The sequence below is a fragment of the Frankliniella occidentalis genome, unplaced genomic scaffold (assembly GCF_000697945.3).
Source record: "Frankliniella occidentalis isolate FOCC.00 unplaced genomic scaffold, Focc_3.1 Scaffold67, whole genome shotgun sequence".
In the NCBI taxonomy this organism is placed as follows: domain Eukaryota; kingdom Metazoa; phylum Arthropoda; class Insecta; order Thysanoptera; family Thripidae; genus Frankliniella; species Frankliniella occidentalis.
The window spans coordinates 846,738-858,783 of NW_026267197.1; the positions used below are offsets into that span (position 1 = coordinate 846,738).

Below are 12,046 nucleotides of genomic sequence, written 5' to 3' on the forward strand. Positions count from 1 at the left end.
CCCTCTCATTCGGGTGAGAGCCACGGTGCGGTGCTCGAGACGGGCGCGCGAGTGAAATCAATCACCGATTCTATCGCGGCCGTGTTAGCAGCACCCTGGGCGCCCTGCAGCAGCGCTTTGCTGGCCGGGAGTGACGGCTTGTTCGTGTTGGGTGATTCATACTGCCGCCTGATGCCTAACTGACTTTAATGACGAACACGGTCGGAGTGGCAATCGCCTAATCCGATATCCGGAGAGGAAGGCAGAGAGACCCTCCTTTTTGTCACCTTATGGTTTTGTATGATTGTGTGACTCTTACGGCTGTATGGCGATTTTTTGAATGAGAGCAATGGCCTTAGTGGTCCACTCAAATCACCTCTCGCAACACTTCACTTCGAGATGCCTCTGTTAGGAATAACAAGCCAATGGTTCCTTCCGGATAAACAAGGATATTGTCGCAGGGAATGGGGGTCGATCTGTCCACTGCTTCAGCGGGTTTCGTTTATTTCCTTTGCGTTGACATGTTTTCGTCCGCAAATTTTCGACACTCCGGCCTTTGCGTGACGTTTAGTTTTTCTTTGTGCCTCATCTCCGTGCATCAACGTAGAGCACTGACTAGATAAGAGAACCAAATGCTATGCGGTGGTTCAAAAATAAGAATTTTGGTGGAGCGCCAGCCAGGAATGCGTGGTGAATTAGAATGAGCATCAAGGGAATTCGAGATTTGCAAGAAATATTGCCACTTGATCCGCAGGGATGGCTCGCGACTTCAATTGGGGCATCGTCGCCATTCTCTGAGGTGTAAATCCATCTCATGCAAATCAACTGCATCTGAGCAGCTGGCACTTGTGTAGCCTGTGCAAAACTCGTACTGATGACGCAGCAGATCAAGGGGACCTGTGGACAGCCCTGGCGCTGGCCATTCCTTCTGTGCGAACTCAATAATCCTATTTACGGATGAACTACGCACAAAGCTGTGCTCTCAATCCCATGCAAAATCAGTCCTACTTATGCATCCTTATGTAAAGGGGCGTTTGCACCTTCGAACTATTCGTCCGCGTGTTTGTCGGGCTGTTGACCAGCGATCAGATATTCTGGGAATCAAAGAGAGAACTTAGTGCACGTCGCGCTGGCACAATGCATTGCAATGCACACAATTGCAATCATGGAGTGCTTTGCATCACTCTCGGCAAAGGCGCACCGCGCGTGTCACCTTTCATGGCCGGGCCGAGGTACACTGCCATCACTTTTGCGCATCCTTGTGTGCTGAAAGTAGCAATAGCCCAAGAGGAGGGAGTGGAGTGGGGGGGGGGGCACAGAAAATACTCATCAACAGTATTGAATGTAATCCTTTTAGAGCAACAACAACTGGCGAGAGGGAGGCGAGGTCCGGTTAATCCGGAATGGTCTGGGCGGCATGCCTTGCAGGGCACAGAGACCACCGCAGAAGTCACATGTGGACGCCAGGCGGCGATTCAAACGTGCCAAAACCCCTTGGCCAGACCCAGCAGATCCGCCTTTACTGACGATGACAAAACAATGAGGGTCCGTTTGTTTGTCTCAGTGTGTGGCACGGCGGCAAGGCTAAGCCGCCCGCGCTGATCTTCCAGATCCAACGTTCAAACAACAAACTGATATTTTGACTGATCGTTATGCCAGATGTCGTGTGTTTGCGACCTACATTCTGGTTGTTTTTTTATCCAGCCTGCCCGAGGTCAGGGCGATGTTGGGAAGGCAGGACCTCGCGTGACGTATCGTCTACAGGCAAAGGAGAGGCCAGGGACAGCAGCAGCAACTTTGCCAACCTTTTGTCTTTGCGGATATTGGCATCCTGAGACATACGCTGCACCACTTGAAGTCGCCGGCATAGCTAATGGGGTAGGAGTGGAGGCGTGCGGGTGGTCCGGGCGCGTGTCTGCCGGCGCAGAGGGATTAGGGCGGTCCGAAGCCTGTCGTGATGATGACCAAGAGATGACTTGCGGACACGCGCGCGCGCGCAGCCATAGTTTCGGTCGGGCTGAGGCAGCCAAGGCCGGTACAACGCGACGTGCAGAAGGACGATGCAGACTTGTCTAGGTGAGTCGCCAGAAGTCCACAACAAACGGCAAACAACCCCCTGTCGATCGATCTATTCGCGCGCGCGCGCTGCAGAAAAAGTAGAGTGAGTCGTTACGTCGGTGCGTTCCCAGAACGGCCGCCAGTGTGCGACAATCTACCCCCCGCTGGCCGGGGGTCTGCGGGCTCCGCAGGCTCCGAGACGTGGCGCCCGGTGGCTCCGAACATGACCCGGCAAACAAAATGCTACTAACGACGCAACAAACGCGCACGCCTGCTGCTCCCCCGGGCTCCGGGCAAAGTGTTACAAAACTGGATCCATTATTTGGCGAAAGAAGGGACGACGCATGGCGGCTTTGTGGCTGGAATCACTCCTCCGAGGAGCTCGTCGATGACACCGCTGCCACCTGGCCGAGGCCGCGCCGCCGGGGCCCCCGTCGCGTCTTCAGCAGCCCGCGCAGCTGCAGTGGTAGTATGGGGCAATAACTTTCTGGGAATAATGAGTTTCCTCGAGACACCTATTTGCAGTCAACAGTTGACCTGCTGTGAAAAAAGCACACACACGCGCGCCCTCCGTTTTGTGGCTCTTGTCCTGCACGGCGCTGCCTGCCGCTTGCGGTGGCGCTCGGTCAATTTTGCTTAGCATAAAAAAGGAGCACGGATAACCAAAGTTATTCCTTTGCAGCTTTCAGATTCTGGAAAATTATATCTAGTTTATTTTTGTTGTTCAAAAAATAAGTAAAATACATAGATTTGCAAATCTTCCATGCCTCGCGCTTGAGAAGTCGCGGAATAAAGCACTCGAGATGGTCCTTTGGCCCTCGGTGGGTGGAGTCCGCTTGAAGAGTCCAAAGACATGCCGCATGATGGAACAGCGCCCCCCTCTGAACACAGGATGTGGCCGATATATGCGGAAGATGGAACGGCACTACTCAATCAAACGGACGTCGCGCGCACACCGCGCCGGTGACACGGCAGTGACGGTCCTATTCACAGGAGCAGGCGAAACAAAAAACCGGGGCAAAGCTGGACGGGACATGGGCGGAAGACTGCCGTAACTGTGGTGGGCGTCCCGCTCAGTTGTGGGGGCCCCATGTGTGACGCGCCCCCGCGGGGGTCGGGCAAGGGGCGCCCAGTGGGAGGACGCGTCCACAATCAAGAGGAGGACACAATAGGGCGGCGGGGCTGACACCTGCGACACCGGCCCGGCCACCTTTGGTAGAGCGAGGACGACGCCTACTTGTACTACTTGCAATCGGCCTGCTCGTCGGAACTCAACGCTTCTTTTTGGCAGGACTCTCGCCTTGGCCATATTCATGGGACATGATGGGCGGAAGGCAACATTGCGTGGACGTGGCGCCACCGCGTCGAGCGAGATCTAGTATAGCACTGCAATCCTGGAACTCGTCGTTCTGGAGACCTTGGAGGAATTCCCTCGCCTGGAATTTCGAGCAAAAGTCGAGACCATACGTCATTTTGGATGGGTGCGGGGCTGTGGTGGGGCACCGCGGAGTATACTCCGGTGGTGGTGTGGGGCCATATCAGCTTTACTCTCTTTGGAATCTGATGGCATGCTTGGCGTCGTGGAGTCAGGGATATACACCGCTTCTCGATTTCATGGCTCGAGGAGAAACCCCCGGGGATGACTTCATCACTGCCCCGGTGCCGTGTGCCCACCCCTTGATGGACAGGTCGATGAGATGGGGCGTCGTGTGGAGGTGTCCGCCAGGGATTGACGGGGTGCTCCCAAACACCGCCGCCGCGTATCTCGGAATCCCCATACGAACGAAGACGAAATTTTTCGGTCGATCTATCTTCGATAGCGCGGACTGCATCGTTTTCAACCTTTTCCTGCTTCTTTTTTGCATAAAGGGTTTGATTTTTGCCGCTGTTTTTGTTGCAGACGCACAAAAGCTTTTTTTCCCCAATAAGCTTCGGGCCCCAGTTATGGCTTATTTGACTCGGCCGGTCGGTCCAGCAGCGGCGGGCGCCGATTACCATTTACCACGCGTGCCTTCACTCCCCGGTGGCACGCAAGCCCCCGCGCCAGCGCGCCCTCCCTCCCATGCGGCGTGCTGCACTGGCGTCGGGCACATCTTTCTCATTTGTAACAACTCTCGTTGCCTCACACACACACACACACACGCACACCAACCTGTGCTTGCCCCGCGGGTGGAGCGGAAGGGCTCATAGCTCTGATTAATTCGCTCCCAACTGACTAATGAGTGTGTATCGCCTGTCCGTTTCACTAAAAGGGTTTTGACACGCGCCCGATGGCCCCGGCCGGGGAATGCGCGTGATCCCGGAGAGAGGGGACTCAACACCACCCATCCAACCACCTGCTGCTGCTGCCGCCGCGGTCTATAGGCGTGAGCAAGCAGTTGCCCCGGATAGAATGGGGATTTTGAGCAGCAGCGAAAGATTGAAAAACGCATCGGGATTCTGTGACGGGTTTGCGTGCCTCGGGGCCATCCCGTCCGTGGCGTGCGCGGCCGACGCGCGCCCCTCTCTCGCCACCTTTGGAAACAAAATATAATGGAAGGCAGGAGCGCGCGCGCGAGGCGCAAGCGGCGGCGCAAGCTCACAGGAACTGTTTGATAAACTCGTGTGTTGGGGCCGTCGGATTGTGTGCGCCAAAGCTGACGAGCGATCGCCGACGGATGTGTGTATACAGCGCGACTGTTTCGCCCCGGCTCGCCTCCCGTTCGGGTCAGGTCTGGGCTAACGGTGCGCTCAGACCAAATAAATGTACAAAATGAACAAATTCCATAAGAACTTCTCTGGAAACGCAAGTGTGTGAATGTCGCTCACTTGTAGGTGAGCGATTAACCATTCGTACACTTACGGGGGGTAAACGTGTGAATTTTTTCTAGAAAATTCACACCTTTACCGCCCGTATGTGTATGAATGGATAATCACTCACCTTCCAGTGAGCGACATTCACACACTTGCGTTTCCAGTGTTTCTAAAAAATAAGGAAGGAAAACAATTATTTTGATTCAAAAGAAAATTGATGTTTTATGAAATTACCATCAGATACATAAATGTATGCCCCCTCCTTTTTAAAAAGTTACCACCCTTTAGACAAAGTTTAAACAGGGCCAATATAGTCACGGACAAGACAAGACGCGCGCGTGCGGGTCTTTATCCTGCAGCTGATCGGCGGACCGACGTTTCTCTCGATGCACGAGACCAGTTTGTTGCCGAGGACCACCACTCTGGTCCGCGCGCCCAATACATTCTGTTATCCCATACAGCTCTGCACAGGGACGCTATAGAAGAAAGACTGGTGCATTTCTTTATTACAACGTTTTCTTTGCACAGAGGCAGCTTTGCCGATTACAGTTGCAGCCCGGCGAGTTTGCAGCGCGTGGGGTTATCGCATGGAATATGAAGCCTCGCGGGCAAGGAGGGCAGGCATCTGCTCCTCATATGCGGCCGCTATGATCGGGACTTGTTTTGATAGGCTGCATAGGATGCCTCGCGCACTGGACCTCACAACGAGATTGCGCGCCGAAAGGATTTTCGCCCGGTTGCTGATGTTCCCTGGTGGTTCATGCGGGGTAAATGTTTACAGAAGCGAGGAACTGTTATTGATTGATGGCAAACGGGAAATGGTGCGCGGACCTCCCTCAATAAGTGTGTGTTTGTGTAGGGCGGAAAGGGGGGAGGCTCGGTGGCTCTGCTAATCAGAAATTGCTAGGGAAGATACGGCCCTTCTTCACCTTGACTCGACCCCCCCCCCCTCTCCCTCTCCTTCCGATGGGGTATCCCATCCTCCCTCTGCCCGCCTGTCTGCCCCCTTCCCCCCTCTAACTTCTCCCTGTCGTGTGTGGCCGCTGTGTCCAGATAAGGGCGCCTCTTGTTAGGGCGGTAACCCGAGAGACGTCCGCACCACCCTTGCCCGCCTGCCCGCCCCTTATTTTCCTCCCCTCTGGCTTTCTTCACGCGCTGGCCGCGCCAAGACAACACCAAACGCGAACGGAAGCAAATAAATATATTCTTAGCACCACATCACGTCTGTGTGGAAGCCAATGGAACGAACTTGAGACACGTTAGGGACATACACTGGAGCTGCGCTATGTAGGAAAAGAGCTCCAATTGAAGGAAAATATTTCAGTATTGTCAGGAACGCCATAATGGGCGTTGTAGCGGCAGAAGTGTGAAGAGAAAGAGGCCGAGTGAGGCAATAAGGAAAAAGGGGGAGAGGTGCACATTACAATATATCGTGTGTATAATGCATTCCTCGTCACGTGACACGCGTCAGGAGCCAATCAGATCGTTCGCCCGATTAGAACTAGTGATGGAGCAGACGGGAGTGAGTGAGTGACTCTTCGAAGAGCTGTCTCCCTATGTCTCTTCTTTCTCTTTCTCGCTGTACGGTCGATTTCTGTCTAGAAGTGCAACAGAGACGTGAGGTGGCCTCCGAGATGGTAGAGGTTCTCACTAAACACATCCCTGCCTACGTTGACTTCAAAACACGGGACGGGAGGGAGAGCTACGGAACCACCTCCAAACTCAAAACATCACATACACATTCGAGTTTGCGTGCATGTCGAACGGGTTATGTTATTATTGGTCTGCCGGGGACACCGACGACTGCCAATACTCTTATATGTATTCAAGCGGACAGCTTTAGGTGGGTGCGTCAAGAAAAAGTAAAACAAGAGGGTCGGTTTTATAAGAGACAGCAGCCAGCAGGTGTTGGCAATCAGTTGGCAAGGCGTTTTAAATTATCGCACTTCTTTATTTCTATTCAAATGATTATAAAAGTAAAATCAATAATCCACGGCCATACCACATCCCGTGCCGATAAATGCTAATGAAATCCCAAATCTTGTACAATTTAAAAACTTTCAAAGTAATGAACTCTGTTTTTCCCATGCAGGATCAGAGCAATTTCACCGGTCAACCCAATGTGTACGTACTCGCTCAAGTGCATTATTCCAGGTACTAGAAAATATTTAGCATAATATAGTGATTATTTTTACGATTTTTTCAGGACTAATAGTCTGGACATCGGGAAGTCTTCGGCATCAACAAAAATCCTCACCCCAGCGCAACTAGTGAGTACATTTTTCTCGATGAACTTTTAGGAAGTTTGCAGAAACCTTTTCAGAACATGAGAATATTTAATCGAAAGATTAAAAAAATGCCTCAAATTTCCCATTCATCTTTACTAGTTCTTCTGTTTTACCACGCAGAGGAGAAAAAAGTGGAAGAACAAGAAAAGCAGCGCCAAAAAACGGCTGAAGGAGTTAGCGAAGCGGCAGCAGACAAATGTAAGTACACATTTTTAAAGTGGCAATATGGCAGTACACAATTAAAAGTATATTGAAGTTTTTTAGTAAATTTTTACTCTTGGCGGAACCATGTAGAGGACATCTACTGCAGTGATCACGGTTCGGCCACTGGCTGGCCACTCTGTTGTCACTCGCGCATGTCCCTCATAAGTCCGTCTCTCTCCTACCACCAAGTGCTGTCGTTATCCGTGACCCCTGCCGTTGCCTCGAATTACATATTTAATTGGCTTTTAGATCAGGAGAAAGAAGCCGAACATAACAAGCCTTCAGCTGTCTTTCGGAAATCGTCTGCCAAAACAGTTGCAAACAGTCTATTTCCGAAAAACAGTTGAAGACTTGTTATGTTCTGGCTTGTTATTCCTGATTTTTTGTATACCTATAATTTACCTCATTTAAATCTTGCGAAGTAATAACATTTGTTTTTCTCGCGCAGAATCAGAGTAATGACACCGGCAAAGCATATGTGTACGTACTTGCTTACGAGGTTTTTTTTCCAAGAACTTAAACATGTACTGATCTCTTACAATTTTTACAGGACTAACAGTTTAGATATGGAGATGAAAATGTCTTCTGCAGCAACTGCAACTGGAACCCCAGAAGCACACGTTCGTACAATATTTTTCCTACTAAAATTATTTAAAAAAATATAATCGAAAGTCCACCCCCATTCCATCCCGTGCCGATAAATGCAAATGAATCCCCAAATCTTGTACGATTAAAAAACTTTCAAGTAATGGAGTCTGTTTTTCTCATGCAGGGTCAGAGCAATTTTACCGGTCAACCCAATGTGTACGTACTCGCTCAAGTGCCTTTTTTTCAGGTGCTAGAAAATGTGTAGCATGAAACAGTGATTATTTTTACAATTTTTGCAGGACGAACAGTCTGGACAACGGGAAGTCTTCTGCACCAACAAAAACCCTAACCCCAGCGCAACTAGTGAGTCCATTTTTCTCGATGAACTTTTAGGAAATTTGCTAAATCTTTTCGGAACTTGACAAATTTTATCGAAAGATTAAAAAAATTACCTCAAATTTTCCATTCATCTTCAAAAGTTTTTCTGTTTTCCTACGCAGAGGCGAAAAAAGTTGAATAACAAAAGAAGCAGCGTCAGAAAGCGGCTGAAGGAGTTGGCGAAGCGGCAGCAGACAAATGTAAGTACACATTTTTTAAGGGGCAATGCGGCAGTATTAATTAAAGAGTATATCAAAGTGTCATCAGTAAATTCTCACTCTTGGTGGAAACATGTAGGGGTCATCTACTGCAGCGATCACGGTTGGGCGGCTGGCGGGCCACTCTGACATTCGCGCAGGTCACCCATAAGTTCATATCTCTCCTGCCACCCGCCGCTGGCGTTATCCGTGGCCTCTGCCCTTTTTCTGAATTTGAAAAACTTTCTAAGTAATAAACTTTCTTTTTCTTTGTGCAGGATCAGAGTAATGATATCGGCGCACCAAATGTGTACGTACTCGCTTCCCAGGTATTTCCCAGGATCTTGAAAATGTACTGATTTGTTGTTATTATTTTTACAGGACTAACAACTTAGACATGGAGATGCCTTCTTTAGCAACTGCAGTTGCAACTGGAACCTCAGAAGCACAAGTACGTACATTATTTTTGATTCAAGTGATTCTTAAGTAAAATTAAAAGTTCACTTGCATCATGCCATACCCGATTAAGTGTGGATGAATTTCCAAATATTGTAAAATTGTACGAAAAAAATCATAGTTTATAAACTTTGTTTTTCTTATGCAGGACCTGTGCAAGGACACTGGTGAACCAAATTTGTAAGTACTCGCTAACCAGCTATTTTCCAGGAACTTGAGCAGTACCGAGTACGAAACAGTGTCTATTTTATCTCTTTTTCCACAGGACTGACAGCTTAAACATAAAGATGCCGTCTTCTGCATGAACTAAAATTCAACACCAAGGCAACTAGTAAGTACATTAATCCTTCTTGGTACAGGCCAGGGCGTACACTAATTCCTGCAGGAGAACAGTTTTGACCACTAAAGGTAACTTATTGTGTAGCCGGTATGGTGAATTAACACAGCAAAAAAAAAAAAAAAACTGTCTGGGATCCGAAGGAAAAGGGGAAAACTTTGAGAAACCCGCCTAGGTTAAAGAAGTCTCCTCAGGTTTTGAGAATTTTATCTATATGTAAAGAACATTCCCTCAATTTCACACTTTGCTCAACGCTTTCATCTGATCTTTTTTACGCAGAGGCGGAAAATCTTTCAGAAAGAGAGAAACCGCGCCAAGAGGATGCTGAAGAACTTGGTTAGGCAGCAGATGACAAATGTGAGTGCACTATTTCTAAGTAGTAGATACGTTGAAAATTATGTTGAATCCACTTAGGAACCATGATTGACCAACATAACCTTTTCTTAGATATTACTTGAAGCTTCTGTCACTTTGTCTTTCGCAGGCCGTAAAATTGACTAGAGATAAAAGGAAAATGGAAGGAAAAACGCACTGAAGAGTAGGAATACGTCGGCGGGTCGCGTGGCGGCAGGAATAAACAAATAAGACTTTTGTTTTTGGTTACTGGGAATTTATTAAACTAATTAAACCAATTTATGTAGTTTTTATAATGATTCGCTCTATGAACACGCAGTCCTTTAACTCTACTTGAAATTGAACGGTCGTCTTTGATCCCTCCCCAACTATTTAATATCTAAAATTCAGTCATGAGCGACACGGGCGCCATTTCTCGGTGACGGTCAGTTCCCGACGGCCAGATCCACACGGGAACGGCTTGAACTACTGCTGCTTGTTCTTGTTGCACCGGCATGCGACCGCTTTACTAACAACGTCGTATTTTTCAGACTAAACTTTTCGTGTTCAAGCCAGTACTTGCTCTCGTTTGTCGCTTCGCACCTAGTTTATTTAAATTTCTTTAAGGGAAGTGCCACGCTTGGCGTCCAGACGGTGCGCGGCGTGATTTCAGAGACCATTAGAGCCTGATACTTGTATGTTGGATGAGCACACAGGGAGGGAAGGAAGCAGCGCGAAGGCGCACCGCCAGGCTAGGGTAACCCATTAGGGCCCTGTTCAATAAAACCGGTCGTCTTTTCATACACGACTTTCTCCCCGAACCCCCCCCCCCCCCCCTCTCGAGCTCTGCTGACGTTTGCGACGTCTTAATTCTATATCGAATACTGACTATACAGATCGGGGGGAGCTGGAGACGAGGGGAGGAAGGGGAGGGCGGGGGGCTATCTATATTCTACAGGGCTCATGAAGTGAGGACGTATAAGCAGGATGAATCGCGCGCACACATTCGACACATTCTCGCTCACACACACACACACACGTCGGTGGTGTGGTAACGTCGTTAATTTACGGCCTGCTGGCGCGTATTCTGCTAATTTCGCGAATGCGCGGCGTTGACCACAACATGTTGAGCCGCGCGGTGGGCGCCACACGACATGGACCGGTCCCGGTCGCGGCTGCTGAGCAGCAGGCTCATCAGTAGTGCAGCAACTAGTACTCGGCACCGGGGAGGTCTCTAGCCCAAATGAGGGGGGGGGGGGCGAGTAACTCTAGACCTCCTTCCTCCGTGCATTGTGCGATGATAGCCTATCGCGGGGAGGAAGAAGGGGTTGCGCGTTGCCGCCAAAGGAGCGGGCCGTGTCCGGGCGGGGCCGGTATGGGGCGTGGCCGGGACCATCCCCCGGCCTCACACGCTTTTGACACTATTTTGCCGACAAACGCGAGCAGAGGTTTGATTACGTGGCGGCACCCGCTTTGCTTCTCGGGTATCAGGAAAGGACCTTGGCAGGCAGAGAGAGAAAGAGAGAGACTTGGAGGAAAGGAGGAGGTTATATACTGCGGGAGGGGCACGGGTACGTAGCATCCTCACACCCTGCTCGCCCTCCCGAGTCGGGAGCCCCCTCACTGCCTTGCTTGTCCCGCGCGTACCAACGCGTATGCCCACAAATATGACATTCCTGCACTGAGCGGGACTCTTGCATCTTGAATGTGCCACACAAATTAAAAGTATCCCTAAACGCATCCGAACGTATTCTCCGTATTCCCACTCTGGGCAGCATTGGACTTGCTTGGGCCCTTGCGAGTCTCGGATGCACTCCACGCGGACGGGGCCATTCCAATGTGATGGGAGGAATATTGCATCGAGACGCTGCTGGACTGCTCGCTCTCCTGGATCCTGGACTGCGAGTCCCGGGCGGTTCGCGGGCAGCTTGTGACGTGCGACGTTCACGAGGATACGCGGACACAACATTCGCCCGACCGAATGCGCAAGCTTTCGAACCAGCTTTCAAACACGCGCTTTCAAACCTCAAACGAAGCATTTATTTCCCTCGCTGCTCTACTGATTGCGTCCGTTTGACGCTTTGTTTTCCTGCCCGCCGCCGATATCACACGCGGCCGCCGCCGTTGAGCTTGTCCTCATCTTATTCCCCGCGCGCGTATCGAATGTCGGCGTGTGATTCGGAGAGAGGCGACGATAGACGGTCCATTGTGGCTTTGATACACCTGTGCCAGCGCTGCAGCCGCCTGTTGAATGGGCCCCGGGCCGCCGCCCCACCTGCGCGCGCCCGAGCTATCAACCAGGAGCCAATTTTACCCACCGGGAGTTTACATTTCTCCGACTGAATTTATTTTTCATTTCTCGTGTCCTAGGTAAGTTATTTATAGTATTGGGATAAACCCTTCTTTCTGCTCATGTGTTTAAGACAAAAACATGA

At 50.2% G+C, this 12,046-nt stretch overlaps 1 protein-coding gene across 1 annotated transcript; it reads left to right on the top strand.

Annotated features, from left to right (window-relative positions):
• The first annotated feature begins 6,911 nt into the window (after positions 1-6,911).
• LOC113207466 (uncharacterized) lies at positions 6,912-9,910 on the top strand. Its single transcript, XM_052268334.1, has 14 exons — positions 6,912-6,954; positions 7,037-7,100; positions 7,239-7,316; positions 7,771-7,802; positions 7,873-7,942; positions 8,095-8,126; positions 8,210-8,273; positions 8,411-8,488; positions 8,764-8,795; positions 8,867-8,936; positions 9,090-9,121; positions 9,207-9,272; positions 9,558-9,635; positions 9,763-9,910. The coding sequence occupies exons 1-12, from the start codon at positions 6,917-6,919 to the stop codon at positions 9,244-9,246; spliced, it is 630 nt and encodes a 209-aa protein (XP_052124294.1). The 5' UTR covers positions 6,912-6,916; the 3' UTR covers positions 9,247-9,272; positions 9,558-9,635; positions 9,763-9,910.
• Positions 9,911-12,046: the final 2,136 nt, after the last annotated feature.